Here is a 23287-nt window from a genome sequence, read left to right as displayed (position 1 = left end):
TGATAAAGAAAACAATAGATGTTTGAAAGCTTAAACCATAGTCAGCATTACTTGTACCAAAGGTAGAAATGTACCTTGAATCTAGACAAAATGTAATACATGTATTAGAACTGTACAACTGAAGAATTGAAGAACCAATGAGGGCTAAAATAAGCCGAAGGCCAGGTTGTTTTTCTCAAATGTTTTCGCAAGACAGCAATAATCTGACCATGTCAGCAATAAGTCTTGTAACATTTTCTGTGTAACATACAGAAAGCTGTGTCCGACTACGTCAGCAGTAGATTTAGTAACATTTTCTGTGTGACATGAAGAGAACTGTATAGGAATAACATACTGAACTCCAGAAAATCAGACAAACCTTGTACCTACATGCTTTGTCTCCTTGCTGCAAGTAATAAAGGGTACCTTGCTTGAACCTAACGTGCATTGGTCTTTGAATTTTTTTTTTTACAGATTGGTCCTTCAGACTGGAACCCTCTCTTCACTTCGGATCAGACGGCCAGGTGGCTGAAACCATACGGGGAAGAAACCAAATTGGTTCTTCTTATATGTAAAGTCCTTCGACTGAATTGTCGTCAAAAGAGGCCAGACACTTTCTGATCTGTGACTGAAGGACGGGTTTCCCGCGAATCGGTGATCAATCACGTGGGCTCAGGTAAGGTGAATCTACTCTTTTCTCTTTTGGGACCAGGGACTGGATATGTATTGTTTTTTGTCAGATTGTATTTTTCTTACAGTCAGGGATAAAAAGAGGTATTATCTTGTCACAGATCAGGTGAAACAGAGTAGTAGACTTTAGGCAGTCATTCTGAAGAGACTATAACAAAATCCGTGGTACACGTTAAAACTAGAGAAGTTACGTAACAATTGAAAGGTAAAAGAAAATGGGTAATAATTGCACAAAAACCCGCCAAAACCCGCCGTTAACAGAAAATGCAAAATATATGTAGTCGCTGCATGCCAATAATATTATTTTTCAAAATGGGTTAACAAGTACGAATTCGATGGAAAATTAGAAAAATCCTCACTTATCAAACTTATCAAACAACTCAAAAATGATTCTAAGGGTCAGGTAAAAAAGCAACGACGGTTAGGAATTCCTCAGGCACACAGGTGGCTGGAGGAAGTAAACCGTAGGGACCAAAAGAACAAATATTCAAAAGCAATGTTTTTAGATAGGGAGGATAACAACTTAGTAATAGCATCAGCACCTCCACCTCCCTTACCAGAATATGAAGTGAGTGAACAGGTTAGTCCAGCCCCACTATATCCTGTGGTCAGTGGAGACAGAGTCATTATAAAACTTAAACTAACTAAAATCAGAGATCCCATCGAGACCAGGTCCCGAACAAAGGAAAGTAATTCAGAGGAAGAAATATGCCCGCTTATAGAGGTACCCAATCCTCAGGCAGGTCAGGACAATCAGGACCTAGTATATAGACCTTGGACTCTGGAAGATATCCAGAAAGCCACTGAGGGAATTCCCCATCCAAAGATTAATTTCAGAAAATTCTCAGAAGATTTACAAGGAATGAGGTTAAGTTATAACTTAAATGGAGAAGAAATAGAAAAGGTAGTTAGACAGATTGTAGGGCCAGATTGGTACATGATTTGTGGCAACTGGAATCCTCGTGACACTGCACAAAACCCCCTCCCACATAGCAGCGCAGAATTAGACACTAGAGTGAAAGGTCTTACAGACCGCATCTCTGAAAAATGGAAACCTAGGGCAGACTGAACTTGCATTAATTAATGCATCCAACAAGAAGGTGAAACAATTGACCGATACTATGCCAGATTGCTAGAATGTTTTAATAACCACTGTGGAATGCAGGTTCCTGAAGATCAAACACAAGATTCCCCATATGAACAGCAGTTAAAGAATGCATTTTTAAAAGGCAGTGGTACGCCTATAAGCCGTTTCATTACAAAACACATGGTAGACCATTGTACAAGCAGATTACAATCATTACTTGAATATGCTAGGCATGCCGAAAGGCATTTTAATAGCAAAAAGAAAAAGAAGGCTCAAGTATTTTCTGTAGAAGAAGGAGCAAAGTTTTATGTAGTACAGTCTGGGAAAAAGGGCAAATAAAACGCACAGAGAAACAAGCAGTCTGATCAGTGATCAGAGAACTTTGAAGGGCGTAAAAAAAGGGGAGAATGTTTTAAATGTGGCAAAAAGGGACATTTGGCAAGGGATTGCAGGAAAAATAAGAAGGCAACAATGGAAGACAAGGAAGGTGAGGACTGACTATATGATAGTCAAGAATCACTAGAAGGGGCCAGTAGAGAAAGGACAAATGAGAATGTGAAAGAGGGAGTAGAGGAAGTGCAGGAAGTTAGTGACAATAAAGAAGAAGAAATATTAGACCTAGCTTTATTGAGCTTGGAGCTCTATTTAGCAGACACAAAACCAGAAGTTACACTGTTGGTGGAAGGGAGGGAGGTAAAATTTTTGTGTGATTCAGGGCCATCACGGACCCTGATACACCCCTCCAAATTACCAGAAAACTCAGAGTCACCTGATTACATACTGGTCAAAGCAGCTGATGGACAGCTGTATCGGGAGCCCCTCTCCTGTAACATTGCAACAACTGATCCAGTTTCAGGATTGACACAGAAAAGCAAAATTGTAGTTTCTGCAAAATGCGCAGTAAATCTCTTGGGCAGAGATCTCATGCAGTTATTTGGTATAGCAGTAGTCCCAACCATGCAGGGTATGGAAGCACAGCAACAAACTAACACCTCTGCGGTGCAATCGGGGGGTGAAATGTTTTATTGGTACAGCCAGGACTTGGTTACGACTGGTCCAGGGACTGTGACCAAGGAACTGATGAATGTAGCCATCAGCAAGTTTCCCTCCCTTGACATTGATAAGCAACGCTTGTTGCACTGTACCCTGTATTTTTGTAGCACACCAGGACCTGATAAGGAATATGAGAAAGAATTATTTAAAAATCGTACGAATAGATTGGTATTGTATAATTTGTACTGGGATGCAGAAGGGAATAGTGTAGCCAGCTGTTCACTGCCCCAAGAGTTTTTTGCACTTTATAAATCTAATCGATTACCACATGTTAGCTTATCCAAAAACAAAAATATAAAATGGGCAGACCTAGGGGAGAAAGCCACAAGATGGGAGAAACAAACAGAACTAGAACTGTCAGGACAGGGAATACAAGTGCAAAAATTGAATTGGGTAACTCAGACCAACCCAGCTGTGCACTTACATTCTTGCGAAGACAGCTGATGGACACTCCTACTAAAGGAGGAATAAAATGCCTTGCTAGATATACCACAGGCTCTCTGGTCGACAGAAAAATCAGATGTAGGTCTCATTCGTACAGCAGGGCCAGTTATTATCACACCAAAGTCAGCATTCAGACCACAAAAGAGACAGTATCCCTTAAGAAAAGATGCAGAGGCAGGGATAAAGCCTATTATAGCAGCATTACTTAAAGGAGGGATACTAGTAGAATCTCCCGATTCACCATGTAACACACCCTTATTTCCAGTTAAAAAATGCAATGGAGAATGGCGTATGGTCCAGGATTTACAAGCAGTAAATGACGCAGTAATACCAAGGGAACCCATAGTGCCAGATCCACACACCCTGTTGAATGACTTAAAACCTCAACAAAAGTATTTTTCTGTGGTAGACATTAGCAACGCATTCTTTTCGATACCGATACACCCTGACAGACAGTATTGGTTTGCATTTACATTTCAGGGAAAAAGATACACATATACGCACCTAACACAGGGATATTGTGAAAGTCCAACTATATTCTCACAAGAAATGGCAAACAACTTGGTAGGATTCAACCCACCAAAAGGTAGTCAGATTTTACTTTATGTTGATGACATTTTATTGGCGGCCCCCACCCTGCAGGATTGTAGGGAAGATACCATAGCAGTTCTATGATTTTTAGCCACTGAGGGACATAAGGTAAACAAAGACAAACTGCAGCTCTGGAAAAAAAACAGGTTAAATACCTAGGATATGTAATATCCAAGGAAGGTAGAACATTAGATGAGGACAGAAAAGTAGCAATTTTGCAAGCACCAAAACCCACTACCAAGAAGGAAATTATGTCCTTCCTGGGTACAACTAATTTTTGTCGAAGCTGGATTCCAAACTATGCCTTGGAATCTGCACCTTTAACTGACCTTATATATAAGATGCCTATGGCAGCGCAGGATTTGTTACAATGGACACCAGAGGCAGAATCTGCCTTTTGTAAACTAAAGCAATTAATAGCGTCCTCACTAGTTCTGGGACTGCCAAACTATCATAAATGTTTTTTCCAGACTGTAGATTGCAAGCAGGGTTATATGACACCAGTACTAACACAACAGCATGGGGATAAGCAATGCTCCATTGCTTACTATTCATCACAACTGGATCCAGTGGCATGGTCCTTACCCCACTGTGTACAAGCAGTAATTGTAGCAGCGATGGCAGTACAGGCTTCAGCCTCAGTAGTCTTGTTCCACCCTCTCACTTTGAGGGTACCCCATGCAGTCACGATCATTTTACTACAAGAAAAGGTGGCATATCTTTCCCCTGCTAGGCATCTTTCCTACATGACTATATTGTTGAGCCAACCTCATATGACAATTGAATGATGCACAACTTTGAACCCTTCTACTCTGCTCCCAACTCCTGCAGACAGCACACTGCACCGCTGCCTGCAGGTAATCGAGCAAAAGACATTACCTAGAAAAGACCTCACAGATGTTCCCTTGGATGATGCCAAGTTGACATACTATGTGGATGGCTCGTGCAAGAGGGGTCCTGCAGGACAGAACCTAGTAGGATATGCAGTAGTCTCTGATACTGAGGTTATAGAAGCAAAATCCTTACCGCACAATTTATTTGCACAAGCAGCAGAACTGATTGCCCTAAAACGGGCATGTACCTTAGCAAAGGGTAAATGTGTAAACACTTTTACGGATAGCCAGTATGCTTTCTCCACTATGCATGTGTTTGCACAACAGTGGAAAAAACGGGGAATGATAACATCTACTGGCAAACCTATAAATCATACACAGTTTATTTTAGATCTTTTAGAATCTATTCAATTACCTCAGAAAGTGGCCATTTGCAAATGTGCAGCTTACACCAAGCAACAAGATAGGATTTCAAAAGGTAATGCAAGAGCCAATATAGCTGCAAAACAAGCAGCTAGAGGTGTTTCTTTTAAATGAGGAATTACAACCCTCTGAAACTTTGAATCTAGATATGTTAAAAACAATGCAGACACTCACTATGCAAGCTGAAAAACAGCGATGGATGAAACAAGGAGCAGTCCTCGAAAAGGGGCTGTACATCTCTAAAGAAGGGAAACCAATACTACCTTCTAATTTGTTCCGCTATGCGGCATTGTTGAGCCATGGGCAGTGCCATGTCTCAACAGGGGGAATGATACAGCTGGTGAACCAGGTGTTCACAACGTACAGATTTACAAACTACTCTAAAAAATTTGGTTTAATGTGTCAGATTTGTAACAAACATCATGCACAAGGGGCGATAAAGCCCAAGCAAGGGAGTTTTCCCACACCACCATATCCGTTTCACACTATCTGTATGGATTTCATAGAATTGAACAAATGTGAGAATAAGAAGTACTGCCTTGTCATTATAGATATGTTTTCCAGGTGGGTGGAAGCCTTTCCAACCAAAAATCCAGATGCAGCTACAGTGGCAAAAGTACTTGTCCAGGAAATTATTCCTAGGTTTGGCATTCCGGAGAAAATCTATAGTGACAATGGTACACACTTTGTAAATCAAACCATACAGAAGTTGAGTAAGTATTTTGGTATTACTTTAAAAAATCATTGTGCATATCATACACAGTCTGCAGGGCTGGTTGAAAGGCATAATGGTATACTGAAAAGCAAATTGAGAAAATTAATAGCTGAAACAGGAAAAACTTGGTTATACTGTTTACCCCTGGCACTGTTGAACATGAGAACTGTCCCTACAGCAAAAGGACTGACTCCTTTTGAAAACTGTTTTGATGGGCTTATTATACACCCCAGTGGAAACCACTCATGTCATCAGACCAGGAAGCTGATTTTACACTAGATGAATATATGAAAAAGTTGTTGAGTTCTAAACATCTGTTGTAGTCTAATTCTGTTTCAGACCAAAAACTAACCGAAACATCGGAAGTGACAGTGACGCCAAGAGACTGGGTATGGATTAAAATCATGAAATGAAAGAACTGGGCATCGCCAAGGTGGGAAGGTCCCTACCAGGTGCTTCTTTCGACACCTACTGCAGTCAAGATAGCAGAACGAGCTTCGTGGATACACCTGACGCACTGGAAGCTGGTAAAAAACTTCAAGTTGGACAAAGACCTTACCTCTCCATCGGGACCTTAAGCACAAAAGTCTGGCTACAAAGGGGGGTCAGATCAATAGGAACTGATCCGTCTCAAACCCAGTGAAGCAATCATCAGTGCTAAAGGTCCTATAGGGAAGAGAGTAAGATCATGTGTCCTAAGCGAGATGACAGAATCAAGTAAGATCCAAATACACCTACTTGGAAGAACCGAAGAAAACAGGAATGCAGAACAACCGTTTCCACAGAAGTATTACATGACCATCCTGTTGACTGTACTGGTAACAATAATCCTTTTTTTGCGGCCATTTCTTTTCTCAGCCATGCAAGTAGAATTAAATAAGCGTGCAGAATGTCACCCGAACTTCAATACCTACCAGGCAATCAAATACGTGTATGCTGAAACCTTTAATGTTTCGAATTGCTGGGTCTGCACAGCTCTACCAACAGCATATGGGGGGTTACTGCTAATTTCAGTTCCCCTAGGGGCTAATAAGACCTGGGAAAACCTAATTCATGATACATCAAATGTCACATCAAAAGATAAAGTAGCATTGCACTTGTCTATTCATCAGACGGGAACAGTGTGTTTTTATAAGAATGATACTGTAAAGGTAGGATGGAACTATTGCAATGTAACAGTTCCCTATAGATGCTACACTAAATCTAATAACATCGGATCCTATTGCAACACGAGCTATGATTCATTTGTTGAACTGATGCATAGGACAATCGAAGAAGTAAAACATGATGCTGTCCTCTACAAACAACTGTCCATAATCGACAGAAAAATGTTTCACGCAGGACAAGGGTATGTTTATATTAAAGTTACTACTAAAGTGGAAGATTGTTACTTTATATGCGGAAGAAAAGCATATAAATGGCTACCCAAAAACTGGTCCGGTAGTTGTTTTTTGGGGTACCTGGTTCCTGCCATATGACACACGGCAGTTTTACTTCAAGGGAAAATTCGTAATGTCCAAAAAATCAAGAAGCCTGTCAATCCAGTTGGACAAGTCAATGCACCCTGGAAATACCATCATGACTTAGGCCCTGGGAATAACAACGGACTGTCGCACATGGATCTGGGTGATACCATCATATCATGGGCAGGCATACTACCAGCATATGGAGAAATGAAATCAATCTGGGAACTTATCTAAACTTCAAAAAATAATGAGTAATGCAACCTTTTCTGCCCTAGAATTAGTAAACGATGAACTGACCGCCATGAGAACAGTGGTACTTCAAAATCGCATGGCTCTTGACTTCACCCTAGTGGTGAAAGGAGGTACGTGCGCTTTAATCCAGGAGGAGTGCTGTTCGTACATTCCAGACTACAGACACGAGATAGACAACCATCTTGAGGTAATTCAGCAGGTGTTGGCCATGACCAAACCGGGACCAAATCCATTGACAGATTTTTTTCTGAAATGGTTTGGGGGTTGGGGCAGCATCCTTATGAACATTCTGATTGCCATCTGTGTAGGGATAGCCCTACTGATGCTGTGTGGGTGCTGTTGCATCCCTTGCATAAAAGGACTAGTTAAAAATTTTGTAGACATTTCAGTTTCAGAAACTTTGTACTAGGAAGCTGAACTCGAAGAATTACTCAAAAACTGAAAAATGCTTTCATGGGCTTAAACTAAATGACTCTCTAACTGCAAATCCTGAGTAGGAAGAGGTTAAGGGAAGAAAAAACTGTTTATGCTTATTTTGAAAGTAGAATAAAGTATTAAAAGGGGGGAAATGTTAGAAAAATGCATAATAGCAATATGCATGCTTAGTGCATTAAAGGCTTAAAAGGGTTAATACATTTATTCTGTTCATGTTGAATGAATCTACACAGCTACTAGAAACTTTAATAAGAGACACTTTATTCTGCTTATGCCATGAAAATATGTGCAGCTACTAGAAACTTGATGAGACATTTTATTCTGCTTATGCCATGTGAAAATGTACAGTTGCTAGAAGCCTTGATGAAGAAAACAATAGATGTTTGAAAGCTTAAACCATAGTCAGCATTATTTGTACCAAAGCTAGAAATGTACCTTGAATCTAGACAAAATGTAACACGTATTAGAACTGTACCATTGAAGAATTGAAGAACCAAGGAGGGCTAAAATAAGCCGAAGGCCAGGTTGTTTTTCTCAAATGTTTTTGCAAGACAGCAATAATATGACCATGTCAGCAATAAGTCTGGTAACATTTTCTGTGTAACATACAGAAAGCTGTGTCCGACTATGTCAGCAGTAGATTTAGTAACATTTTTTGTGTGACATGAAGAGAACTGTATAAGAATAACATACTGAACTCCAGAAAATCAGACAAACCTTGTACCTACATGCTTTATCTCCTTGCTGCAAGTAATAAAGGGTGCCTTGCTTGAACCTAACGTGCATTGGTCTTTGAAGTTTTTCTTTTACAAGTGTTAGCGAGGAGCTCTGCCTAATGTAGACTGGGATCTTGTTCCAAAGCATGGGAAGTCTCTGGGACAGGAATCTATCCCTCCAGCACATCCTATTTATTGTTGTGGTGAGGTTTAGATCCCTAGAGCGTGTGGCTCGAGGGGATAAGGTTTTCTTTAGGTGGAGCATGTCCATCAATTCTGGGTTGGACATGGCCTTGTATGTTAGGCAGAGATCACCTCTGAGTAGGCGGTATGCAACCGAGTACAACTGGAGTTTCTTCAATTGAGCTGCATAGGGCATCTGTTTGAGGCCAGTGATCCTCTTGGTGAGATACTTCTGTGGTCTTTCCAGCTGTTGCAGGTGTCTTGTAAGGTACATCCCAAATGGGGCATTGTACTCTATGATGGGTCTGATGAGTGATGAGTAGAGGGGCACAATGACCTCTTTTGATCTGGATGTGAACACTTTTGTGATTAGGTGGGCCACGTAGAGGGATTTTCTAACCACTTTGGCAATGTGATTATCAAAGGTGAGATTACTATCTACTTCGGTCCCCAGATCCCTTATTATGTCTTCTGTATTTAGGGGACTACCATCTATGTGGTAGTTTGTGGGTACTTTGTTTTTTCCAAAGGGGATGACTATGCACTTTTTGGCATTCAGCTTGAGGCCATGATTTTGACACCAGATATCCTTCTCAGTGAGACCCTTTTGGAGGATGTCTGTGTCAGCCAGAGAGTCAATTATAGCCCCTAGTTTGCAGTCTTCTGCGAACCTAGTCAGCCATAGTCCTCCTGTGCTTGCCTGTACCTCTGAGAAGTATATGCTGAACAGGAGAGGTCCTAGGACTGAGCCCTGGGCAATGCCACTTGTAACCGGTTTAGAGTCGGACCTAGCTCCCGCAATTCTCACCATGTGGGTATTGTCCGTGAGCCATTTGGCAACCCATCTTGTGAAGTAGGGGTTTATGTTCAGACTGGTGAGCTTGTCTATAATACCAGAATTGGGAATGGTGCTGAAGGCCTTAGCAAGGTCTAGGTAGGCTGTGTGTACCACCTTTCCCTCGTCTATAGCCTTGGTAACTGTCTCAAAGAAGTCCACCAGGTTTAGGAGGCATGGTCTGCCCTTAAAATTAAGATACAAAAAAAGGTTACTGCAATAAATGATGCACCCACTCACGATTTGGTTCAGCAATACCCATATTTACAAGGAGGTGATAAGATGAAGTATTTGGGAGTTATGTGGGAAGAGACGAAAAAAAGATAATACAAAAACTGAGAAATTTAAAGCTCTTATTTATGGATATGGATAGTAAGATACAAGTAATGAAAACGTTTTTAGTCACTTTTGTTTTATTTACAGATCAGGTATATTTTTATCAATCAGAGGAAAAGTTGTGGACAATAATTAATAAAGACATGAAATAATTTATCTGGAAGGGAAAGAGGGACCAGTTAAGTGATATAAGTTGACTTGCCCAATACAGCAAGATGGTCTGGGAGTACCTGATGTGAAGGGATTTATTAGAGCTACACATTTAAGGCTCATACACAACACAAGCAGAAGGTTATAATTCAAAGTGGAAAAGAATGACAAAGTGTGTGTGTGGGGGGGGAGTGGTCAAGAAATAAAGAGACTGTAGGGTTTTGGGTACAGATGTTTAAGGAGAATAACCACCACCATATAAAATATTATATTCATACATTTGCAGAAAGTATTCTAAGAATTAAGCCAACACATGAATGAAGAAAGGAGATTTTGCCAATAGGTATGACTGCAAGTAGGGGTACAGAAAATAGGCAACAGAGGGCCAGAATTTACTGGAAAAATGACAAAGGAATTAAGGTATTTAGAGAAAATAAGCAGAAAGGGAATGGCAATGGAGTGAGATGAAGCCAAGAAGAAGTTATTTTGACTGCAGGTTAGAGACTGCCTTCTACAGCAAGAACTGATATCACAGTATATGCAAAGAGAGCCATAAGAGAGTCCTAAATTAGAGACCTGCTTTGGTAGATTTTTTTTAGTCAAATCTTGAACTGAAGCTGCTGTTAAAACTGATATAATTTCTACAGCATATAAAATAGTTCATGATAACTATAAGAATTAATCAGAGGATGGGATGTTAGAAAAGACTGGGAAAAGAGACTGGAAAATCAATTTGAAGGGAACAATGGGAGGACATCTGTATGGCTCCCAAGTATGCAACAAAGTCTAGCAGATTTAGGATTTTTGCTTGGAAGTGTGTGCATAGTTATTTTTATACACCAGCAGATTTCAGAAACTTTTTCCTCACGTAGATATCAAATACCGGAGGTGTGATGGGGATGAAAGAGATAACTGGGAATGTATCTTTTGAGAATGTAATGATTTGGCAGATTTTAAAAATTCCCTAGAAGTATTGGGGGAAGCAAATGGCTGTAACTAAGGACATGATTCTTTTCAGTCTTGACACAGGATCTGAATTGCTTAGACATAATAAGGTCTTATTAAGTTTAATTCTGTTTGCTGACAAAAAGCACTTCCTAGAAAATGGAAATGAAAATTTACACCAACTGTATTAGAAGTATTGAATACTGTAAAAAAGATAAAAAGACTGGAAGAGGGATCTTTATAAAAGAGAAGGAACAAGTTACATAGAAATAGAATTACACAGAATACAGTATGTGGTTGCAATACATGCAGACTAATGTTCGGGAAAAAGAGTGAGGTTTAAGGGATGACCAGAACTGTGTGAATTATGTAATGTTGGACTGAAAGATAGTTGTTATAAACAAAGAGAAGATGTAATGTATACTGTATGTAAGTGGAAAACGTTAATATGGTTTGTTTTCTTTTCTATTAATATATGTGTGCCTATGTGTTACATTATATTTTAATACAGGTGTTTAAAAATATTCATTTAAAAATGCTGGTGGAGAAATGAATAAAGGTACTGCATTACCGACTGATCAACAACTCCTGACAGTATCCCTTAACAGCTTGCCTGCCCCCTTTAACCCACCCTGGTTATGCTTCTGGGGTCATGCATTCCCATATTTACATTAGGACATATTTTGCTAGATCCAAAAGTCTTCCTGTATTTCACATATGGTACCATATTTGTAAGACAATTTATTATTTACTCTATGTTTTGATATTATCAAATTTATGTATTGCAAGTATTTACTCATTTTGCTTATGAATGTTATCTTGTTATGGCTATTTCTGTTTGCATGTGTATTGCATGTACTAACTCACTTTGTTTATAAATTTCATCTTGTTATGGCTATTTCTGTTTAAACTTGTAATAACCATTGGAGCTTTTATCCCCGGGCCTCCACTGAAAATGGACATATATCCAGATGGACTAGCCCGGTCAACAAATGTAAAATAAAATAAAATAAATAAAAAATAAAAATCTTTGGAGCAACTGCAAATAAATGACTGAGCTGCCTTGACGTTAGGCCACTATCCCTGAAAGCCAGTCCGCACAGACTCTCTGTTCTCTATCTCATCAGGATGTGCTTCAGTCCCCTCTATTATGCACCTTTTCTTAAGCATCTGTCCATCTCTTATCCTTCTTAGGGGGATCCCATTGAAAATAGTTCTTCATCGGCCTATTTCCTTCCCTCTTGCTTGTTCATCTAACTCTGGGAGCCAGCACTGTCACATGCTCCTAAAGTAATAATATGAAAGAGTTTTTTTTTCTTTCTTTATGTACTAAACAAAGCCCCTATGTAGTCCGACATCAGAATACTCAGTGTTAAGCACAAGAGTTACAGGAGGACATTACCTTTGTCAATTTGTATGAACATTACACTCAAATCATTTAAATAAATGAGGTGGGTGTTCCTATCCAGTTCACTAAAAGTTGGTGTTACCATACTCCATAACAAGTTTTGCAGCCCCTCAATGTACATACATTTTTTTTTTAATTTCTGCACTGACAACTGATCCAAGTTATTCAACAAGATAGTACATTAATAGCACAAAACCTATTCCTCATGTTTACTTACATTATACAAGGGATCACAGACACTTCTGACAGCTCAGTTTATATTGCAGTCTATGGGCTCCTCTTGCAGAAGGCAGCTATTATACAGGTGCCTCTCTTTGCAAAATGTATAATAACAGAAAGGAAGACAGCATCTGCTTCACTGTACTGTGAGTATTTGCTTTCATTGGGAGTAATTAGTTTCTATCCTAGTTTTGTTTTCTGAGCACCTTGCCAAGTAAAAACTACAGTCTACCAATTTCTTTCATACTAACCTTTGGGAAAGTGTTTAAAATAAACTGGCTGCACTAGCTCAAAGTATATTTCCACTAAGTATACAAGTTCTAATGGTTTTGCTCATCCAAAGTAAGCCAATATTTCATTCTTGATAATTTGGGAAAGTCAGGTAGGTAATCAGGGTAAGCCTTCTGATGTCCTCTTTAGAGGAATGACGTTAAATTGCTAACACAGTCAGCTGTTGGTCATTTCTTTCTTTTTGTTACTGCCTTAAATGGGCAACAAGAATGTTTCACTTTTTCAGCTGGAGTGATTCCTTGTAAGAGTGACTTCCCATCTTTCTTCTCTCACTAATGGGAGCAGATGGGATAATTCCTGCTCTGGGTGAAACCTTTATGTTCTGGATGGTGCCACTATAGAAGCACAACCAAGTCAACACTCCAGTAACACAGTAACCAATTCAGCCAAACACCAAAAAAAAACAGTAGAAGGAAGCACAAAAAAAAAGAAACAGTTTGGATACCCAGCAACCACTTGATTCCACAAAAAAAAACCAATAGTCAGCACAGCCTTGTGACAGATTAGAATCTCATTGTGTCATTGTGTTCCTGCTGGACATATGCCACTCTCGCATGATAACTTTATTTTTTGCAAGTTGAGGATTGAGGACTTAATGACTTCTTTCAGTATGAAAATAAAATTGTTGCAATCCATCTTCACAAGATTAGCAAAGTGTCCCATGAACTTACCTTGATTCAAATACTACAAGGGAACAACATGTGCATAGTATACTCAGGCACAGTATGCTTCAATAACTAAACTGCCTTGATTACTATATAGCCTTGTTTTTTAATACAAATGACTTTTCCAGTCTAAAATATACTCAACAATGTTTCAAGGCAAAAACAACTTAAGAACACAGACCATCTCCTGTCTTAGCTTATACTCATAACTAACCATGTACTTTTTAAGAAAGCTATGCTTCGGTTTCAGCTTTCCTTGACCTTGACATAGCAACACATTACCTTGTAGAATGACAGTTATTCTGGTTCACCTTTCTTTCATGATCAAGCTCAGTGTCCTTTACAAAGAGGTCTTTTGTTTTACCCTACTTACACAATGAAGTACAGCACCTATAAAATAATTATTTTTCAGCTTCACAATTAGTTCAACATAAGCCCACAATTTTAAGAGCACTAGCCAGGTAAACACGGTCAGGTGATCTGAATAACCTAAGCTGCTAGGTAACGTAATTCCGTTCCCTTATCCACCAGGTGATCTGAATAACCTAAGCTGCTAGGTAAGGTAGTTTCCTTCCCTTAACCACTTATAAGCCTGGGCAAGATTGAGCTTTTCTCTGTCTATGTGAGGTCCCCTCTCTGGGCCAGTAATTAAGGAGTCTGAATCCTCACCACTGACACTGGAGCGAGACATTGACTTGGAACAAAAATACACACAGTATTTCCAGATGCAGCTCTCTGCACCAAGCACATTGTCTATTAACAGCACACAGGAAACACACTCAGTCTGGGGTCTGGGTTTCTCTCTCTCTCTCTCTCCAGGTCCCCAGTAAGACTCCCCACTCGCACAGCTGCAGAGTTGAGTCCTCAGCCAAGTTTCCAAGCCAAGTTCTCCACTACTCTCTCTGTGAAACCAGTGCTTTGCGTCTCTGCTCCAAGCAACTGACACACACACACACACACACACACACACACACACACACACACACACACACACACACACACACGCACACTCACTTGAGAAAGGCTTACACAGATTTACTTGCAATGCTCCCTTCTGCCCAGACTATAAGGTAGTTACACTGCCACCAGACACTCCAAAGCCAACTACTTTAATGCTCTTACAAGGGTACCCAATTATACTGAGTGAAATTAATATTAATATAAATGATGGTGTTTGACCAGTGCAATAAGGCTTTCAGGAGTGGCCACACAGTCACCAAACAGATATAAAGTACTCAAACTTTAAGATATTCTCGAAAGGACAAGCCACAATGAAAAGTTTAAATATATTTAATAATAAATAATAAAAGAACATGGACATATTGAATATCTATTTACAATAAACACCAGAGTTTCAGTCACAGGAAATATTAAAATAACACAGATGAATCGATTCACACAGATGCAGAAAAACAGTATTTAACTAATCTCACTATATTTTCCTGACTGATCTAAAGAATTACTATTCCCTGGTCACTTACTAAAGCAAGGCAAGATGAAGTAGATAGGGAATCCTTCTATGTCAGGTTTCAAAAACAGAGTGCTCTGAGGCTTCAGTCTCATCTAGTAGAAAAACATAATTTTTGTCCTGGATTACAGAATGACATCCCATACATTTTGTCATCTGACTTTAGTTCCCATACTACCCACGCTTACTAGAAACTGTCAGGATTTAGCACATATGTGTCAATAATACACACACATAGAGCTTTGCTAACATCTGTTGCACCTTCTGGAAGTGATAAAACCATTTCAACACTTCCACCCTTCCATGGTAGTAATCAGTTCCCTGCTAGATACAATACAGCTGGATTCCTAGTATTTGTTTCCCAGACATTTTGTCTCTGGGTGCAGTCATAACTGTAAGATAAAATACTTATGATCTAAATTAAGTAATTTAATTTCAAACTATTTTTCAAAGTTAGCTGGAGCTGAGCATAACCTCTTCTCTTCCAGTATCGTATGCTCTGTTACAATATTAATTTCAACAGTTATAATACAGACTGACATACATGTGTATTTCTTTGCTGTCCAGCAGGACACACTGTTGGTACATTTTAACACAAGCAGCTTTAAAAATACATTTTTCAACACAAGCATCTGTGCCAATCAGTTTGATATAGAAATGACATATAATGTTTTACAAAATTCTAGCTAGCTATGTTGGTATGGGTCTACTTCAACCCATCAAAATTACAGTTTACTGAAACTGAAATAAGTGACCCCACTTCAGCGAAAGTATGTTTAAATGAAAACGCACTGTCGCAAAACTCAGTACACTGAACAAAAACAAAAAAAAAACGCATTCAAAAAAGAAATAAAACAAATACACCCGTAATGTGGGGATCTGTGCCCTCACACCCCTGCTACTTATATATACTAACTCTGAGATCGCACTACTGTGGGGAAAAGGGAATATTCCCTTATCCTCACTGTTTCCTCGATCTATAACAACTACTCGGTGTACTGAGTTTTGCAAAATAGCTTTTTGTTTAAACACACTTTTGCTGAAGTGGGTTCGCATATTTCAGTTTCGGTAAACTGTAATTTTGAAGGGTCGAAGTAGACTCGCTGGCATATGTTACCCATCCACTGCTCTGCTTCTCCTGGCACAGGCAGCAATACTTCACATCAACACACTCTTATCCCTCTCCTCCCAATGACACAGTAAATAATAAGTTATGTACCTACCATAATGTTCCATGTTAGTTGTCTTCTTCTCGCCTTCTTTCTTGCTGGATGGGTTCAGAGCCGATCCTTGGCTCTGACTTGGAAATCTACTAAAGCTCAAGAGCTATTTACTGACTCGAGGCCCTCCCTATATCCCACAATGCTAGGCATCAGATCCCCAGATCTCATTTGGCAGGGCTAACACCAAGGAAAGATTCAAGGACACCTGTCCAACCACAAGGAAAACTATAGTACAAAGACAGAGGAGGACACAATGTACATCAGAGTTGTCCAGAGAAAGAAGGCCCCAAAAGGGGACTCTTCTCGGTCTGACCAGGCTAGGGAGATGGAGGGTGGGATGCAAGAAAGAAGGCGAGAAGAAGACAACTAACATGGAACGTTATGGTAGGTAGATAACTTCTTAATGTTAAGTTGTCTATCTCACCTTCATTCTTGCTGGATGGGACAGCGTCCCTAGCACCTTAGTCCTGGGTGGCTCATTGGAACAGACTCTTGAGCACAGTGGAACCAAACTCAGCTCTATTCCTAGAGGCCACATCCAACTTATAATGCAAAATGAATGTATGAGGAGTGGCCCAAGTGGCTGCAGCACAAATAGATTCCATTGGTAGTCTTGCTTGAAAGGCTACCGACGTAGCCAATGCTCTGGTGGAATGATCTTTAGGTTTAGCATGGAGTTGTTTATGTCTGAGTTGATAAATCAAGGTAATAATAGAGGACAACCACCTGGATAAGGTTACTTTGGAAACTGGCTGTCCTTGTTTGCCCTCAGCATAGGATAGGAAAAGTTGGTCTGATTTTCTTATTTACTTTGTCCTGTCCAAGTAGAAACGTAATTGCCTGTGAACATCCAAGTGGTGCAAATTTTGTTCAGCTTTGTTCAAATAGTTAGGAAAAAATATGAGCAGATCGATAGACTGATCCAGATTTGTTTCAGAGGGTATCTTGGGTAAAATCGAAGGATTAGGCCTAAGTGAAACTCTGTCCTTATGAAACACAAGAAAATGAGGACGAATACAGTGGGCTTGAAGTTCCGAAACTCTCCTAGCTGATGTGATGGCTACCAAAAAGAGAGTCTTCCAGGAGAGCAATTTTAAGGAACAGGAAGCTGCTGGTTTAAAGGGGGGGAGAATCAAGGAAGCCAGTATCAAGTTCAAGTCCCACGGAGGCAGGGGATCCCTGACTGGGGGCCTAAGTAACAAAGTTCCTTTGAGAAAGGCCTTGCAAAGTTTGTGGGACATGATGCTGGTTTCTGACAGGCTAGCATGGAAATTTGCAATAGCAGCTAATTGGACCCTAATGGTGGCAGAGGAGGAACCAGCTTGAAAGAGCTCTGCTAAAAAATCTAAAACATGATGGACAGGGGCTGTAAAAAGGTCAATATTCCTAGCCTCTGCCCAGAAGGAGAAATGTTTCCACTTACATAAGTCTTCCTGGTAGCAGATTTGTGTGAAGAAAGGATGATTTCACGCAACGGCTGAGAAATTAGCGGAAGCCTGGCTAAAGTTGGAAGTGGAGCAACCAAGCTGTAAGGTTGAGAGACTGAAGGGACTGGTGCAGTCCACCCGACTGATGGACCAAGAGGTCTGGCACTAGGTCCAGATTCCACGGCTGCTTCAGCAGGTGGCAATGCAGGAACGGGAACCAAATTTGTCGAGGCCAGTAAGGGGCAATGAGGATCATCCTGGATCCCAAAGCGGTTGCCTTCTGAATTAGCTTGGGAATTAGGGGAAAGGTGGAAAAGCGTACAGAAGACCCCGGGGCCAACGTGAACTAGAGCGTCTCTGGGGGAGTGGCCAGGAAGGGGGAAGAGAGTGAAGAAGTCATCGCACTTGCTGTTGAGAGGGGTTGCAAAAAGGTTGCAGCAAGGTTGACCCCATCTGTGGAAGATTTTGTCCGCTACTGATTGATTGAGGGACCACTCGTGAAGCATGAGAATAGCTCTGCTTAGCCTGTCCACTATGACGTTGGACTTCCCGGGGATGTGCGTTGCTATCAGAAACCGTTGAGAGAAGATCGCCCACTGCCAGAGTCTGAGTGCTTCTCGACATAAGGGATAGGACTTGGTTCCACCCTGCTTGATGATGTACCACACTACAGACATATTGTCTGTCTGAATTGCAATAGTCCCAGTGGGTAGAGAGTCCTGAAGAGCTTGCAATGCCAAAAGCACCACTCTCATCTCCAATACATTTATGTGCAGATGGTACTCTAGAGGTTGCCAGGTGCCTTGGACAGTCCTGCCGTGAAAATGCCCCCCCCCAACCCGATAAGGGAGGCATCCATGGTCACTGTGGCAACAGGAGGAAGAAGAACACACGTCTGCCCTGGAGTATCAGAGGGGAGACCATCCACCAAGCTAGGTGGTCTTTGCATGACTGAGTGATTATTATCTTGTGAGACATTGGAAGCTGTTGAAAGGGCCATTGAGTAAAAGGCATCCACTGAAGAAGCCGCATGTGAAAGCGAGCCAGGGGAACTAGTATGATTGCTGCTGCCATGAGGCCCAAAGTCTTTAGTACAACTCTGGCTTGAATCCTGTTGCACTGTAGTAAGACTTGCACATGTCGGCGGATTTCTGAAACTCTGTCGAGAGGAAGCCTTGCAGACAGATCTTTTGAATTTAAGATTGCGCCTATAAAGATAATAGACTGAGAAGGTGACAATGCAGACTTTTCGAAATTTCTTGATATACCTAGCTCGGTGTAAGTTTGGATGGTATAATCCCTGGCTCGCAGTAGTTGATGCCTGATGGGAGCAGTGAGGAGCCCGTCGTCGAGATATGGAAACACCTGGAATCCTCGCCATCTCAGGTGAGCCGTAACCATTGCAATGCATTTGGTGAACACCCTGGGGGCTGTGGTGAGACCAAAGGGCAGGGCCCTGAATTGATAGTGACTGGCTCCCAGCCAGAAGTGGAGAAACCTTCTGGAGCGCCTGTTCATTTTGATATGGAAGTACGCATCCTGAAGATCTATGGAACACATCCAATTGTCCTGACCCAAAAAGGGTAGAATGGACTGGAGCGTGACCATCCGGAACTTTGTTCTTTGAATAGACTTGTTTAGCCTGCTGAGATCCAAAATGGGTCTCCAGTCCCTTGTCTTTTTTGGCACCAAAAAGAACTTGGAGTAGATTCAGGATCCTTGCTGGTCTGCTGGGACTTGCTGGATGGCCCGTTTGTCTAGCAGTTTTGAAATTTCTAGTACTGCCTGTTCCCTTAGATCAGGTGGAACATCTGGAAGGGACTTGGTTGTTTGTACCGGGGTGTGGACAAAGGGAATGTTGTAACCCTCGGATATGATAGACCCTACCCATTTGCCTTGTGTGAGTAGTTGCCAGGCTTCTGGGTACAGTGACAATCTTCCCCCGACTGCCTCCAAAGGTGGACAGTCGGGCAGCCCCTCAGGGGTGCTGAAAGGGTTTGTCAGAGAACGATTCTCTGCTACCCTGATTCTGCGGGCCCCCTCTGCCCCTCAGGCGGCGTCTATTATTGGTCCCTCCGCTGCCCCTGGAGGGAAACTCACCACGTATGTCAGGCACGACTCCCTGGGGTTTCCAAAACTACATTTTTCCACTCTTCTGACCCTTGGGGTATGGTCTAGAGGGAGTGGAAAAATGGACTCCTACGGCAGAGAGAGTCTTGCCTTCCTGCTCACACCTGGTAAGGGTATCTTTCACCTGTGGTCCAAACAGAGCCGAACCATCAAAGGGGGTATTGGTGAAGGACGCCTTAAAGGAGTCAGCAAAGTTGGATAACAGCATACAGGCATGTCTTCTCAAAGCCACGCCTGTACCTGCGGCCCTACTCGCCCCATCGGCTGCATAAGAAATGAGCCTCCCTGCAAAAACATGTTCGAAGTTGTGACACTTTGATCATATAGTCTCGGCCATGTGAGTTTTGAAATTTTGCAACGTCGATAATCTGACATAGATCCATATAGACATACATATGTATATGGTTAAAAACATCTTGAAAAGTTTTTTGTTGGTGAAATTGACTGAAAGCACAACATTTTGATACTTTAATGAATGCTCAAATGAGTGAATTATTTTTTATAGTGTTTGCAGGTATGATTACAAAAATTAATGTTAGAATTAAATGGTTATAGTGGTTGGTGTGTGTAAGAGAGTTCACAGATTTAAGGGTTAGGGTAAGGGTTAGGTTAAGGGGCTAGACTTACAGTTTTACATGTTTGGTGTTGTGTGCATTTTATGTCCTTTTGTCTTGTGTAGTAGGATTTTTAGTAATGTAATGTGTAGGGTTATGGTTAGGGATTGGGTTAGCACACAAGTAAGGTAGTGCTGGGGTTAACACCTGACCTGCCCACCTAACTCATGAGTGCTAACCTTAATACTACCTTTACCCCTGCCATTGTGTTACCAAAAATCATTTCCCTAACAGTACCACTACCAACACAACACTTGATCTAGGTTTTGTAGTTGGATGTATGACATTAGGTATTTTTAGTTGGGTTTAGTTTTTCAACATTTTATGATTCGATATTATGAGTGTTCAGTGTTTTGTGTTTTTTTTAATATATATATATATATATATATATATATATATATACATATATACATATATATATAAAATTTCTAAATAAGACAGTGCAGGAAAAGGCAAATCACCCTTCCCTACATTTTTGCGTGACTGCACATAATGACAATGGCAAAAATACTAATGACAGCATCTCAAAACAAACATCAAACCACAAAACAGATCAAAAGTAAGCCATCGAACAAGCACAACTCTAACATGAGCATGCAAACCTCTCTTATATTAAACAACCTTACAAAAAACTAGTTGATGAACTGTGCATTTGACATTAAATCCCTCTTCTTGTTTCATTCGATTAAAATGGAAATCAACTGACAAGCAGAATTCCACGAGTCTATAATGCAACACACACGCACACACACACACACACACACACACACACACACACACACACACACACACACACACACACACACGTGTGTTTTAATTTCCTTAGTAGTAAATGACAACTGGTTCTTCTCAAACATTCAGTTCAGCACTAATGTTTCTTGTAGTCATTTCATTAGTAGCTACAACAATGCTCTCAGAAACAGATTAAAAGACAAATATACCGTGTTAGTGTACCAGATACTCCAAGCCAAGTATTTAATTTTAATACAATGTAATAATAATCTGGCCTGAATTCACCAGTTCCACTATCATCATTTGCATCTTCTTTGCCTTTTCATGGGTGCATGTACCAGTCGAGGTATACTGTCTTCATAGAGACAATAGCCAATTTTATTGTAATATAATTTATTAATTTTTTCATGCTACATATTCTATCCACTTCCATTTCTTTTTCTGTTCTACCTTCAAGACAAATGGCAAATTTAATACAATTACACTCTGAGGTGCTTCAAATATTTGGTTTAGTTGTTAGCAATGTAAACTCCCTTTACATTTATTTCATTTGTTCTTGATTATCACAACAGGATGTTACCACCTAACATTTTTCAATAATTTAAACCCATATTGTGTTAATTTTCCTTCATAGAAAACAGTTTGTTGAAGAAAAAAGTACAACTTCAGCATCAAAGTTCAGATGTATTATAATCTTTGCATTTTAAAACAATACATCTTAAACACTACTTACATCAAGAAATTGCTAACACTAGAGTGCAGTGTACCTTATCTGTAAAGTAACATCAGCATAACAGAGCACACACATACGGATGGACATTGTTAGGTAGAACATTACAGAGATAGATTAGGATGTCTGTACCTCCACATAGCTATGCCTGTCATCTGTAGAGTAACTAATATATGGTGAATAGGAGATCAGATCAGGACGTTCAATGTTATAGATGGCTTTATTTTTGGGAAGAGCGGCCAGATCCTTGTAGTCAAGTATTTGATCACCAAGCTTTGCCTAAGAAAGAAAGGAAAGACAGAGAAAGTACAGATAAGAAAGAGGAAGGAACAGAGCACACAATTCAAGTAATCAGTCAACTAGAGCAAAAAGCCATTAGCAACAAGAAATTGTATAGCTGCACATGTTACAAAGCTGCAGACATCAGCTACGCCACAGTAGGAAGTCAAGGCTGATTGTTATATAGCAGGTATCTAATTTCACTGCAGACTAACTGCAGCTGCCATCTACCACACACAGAATTATCACAAACATATTGCTCTAGTATGCCTGTTGTATCAACATCTGAAAAGTCAACAGCACATAGTAGATGTAAGGAATTTTTAACAGTCTGCTTATATTAATGAGTAATTCTTTATGAAGGCAATGATATTGTACTATGGAAGGTTAAAATAGAATACTGTAGATCTCCATACTATGTCCATTTTAAGAAATATTGGCTGGCAAGTCATAGTACCTTTCACTTTCTTATTATAGAAATGCTCCTGATCTGAGACAGGCATTCACACCCATCTTACCAGTAAATTCAAGATCAGAAATATGATCTGATAATAGTTTGGCACACAGTATAAATACTAATCCCTTTCTATAAAGAAATATTCATTTAGTTTACTGAGAAAGAATGCTAAGGTATGCGGGCAAGTTTAATGAAATAGATGTGCTTGTAAAAATGTTGATTATGGAGGTTAAATTTACAGAAGCACAACTTCCAGAGGTTCTGGTGTTTCAGTATTTGCCTAAAAAGTTTGAACAGCATGAATACTACAATACAAAATTATCTCTTTGCAGAATTTACAGGTGAAGGATATTCAATGTAGATAAGTACATTAAGGTATCATGAGATTAAAACTATCACAGATCACCCTGTAAAAAAGCCTTTCACTCCATGGAACATACCTGATTACCAAAATGAAACAAATGCACGATGGGACTGTTGTTAAAGATTCTACCTTACAGTTAAAGTGACC

The 23287-nt window shown here is 40.2% G+C and overlaps 1 protein-coding gene across 1 annotated transcript in view; it reads right to left on the bottom strand.

The window, feature by feature from the left end:
• The window catches only part of ABLIM2 (actin binding LIM protein family member 2), a 2642076-nt gene that overhangs the window by 899226 nt on the left and 1719563 nt on the right, over positions 1-23287 (bottom strand). The window contains exon 10 of the mRNA XM_044062807.1: positions 22173-22319. Coding sequence (XP_043918742.1) covers positions 22173-22319 — 147 coding nt within the window. The remainder of the gene's footprint in view (positions 1-22172; positions 22320-23287) is intronic.

Source organism: Protopterus annectens, chromosome 2.part1 (genome assembly GCF_019279795.1).
Source record: "Protopterus annectens isolate FY-2018-M chromosome 2.part1, PAN1.0, whole genome shotgun sequence".
Taxonomy (NCBI): domain Eukaryota; kingdom Metazoa; phylum Chordata; order Ceratodontiformes; family Protopteridae; genus Protopterus; species Protopterus annectens.
The sequence above is the reverse complement of the archived record's forward strand: the minus strand, read 5'-3'. Positions and strand labels throughout refer to the sequence as shown.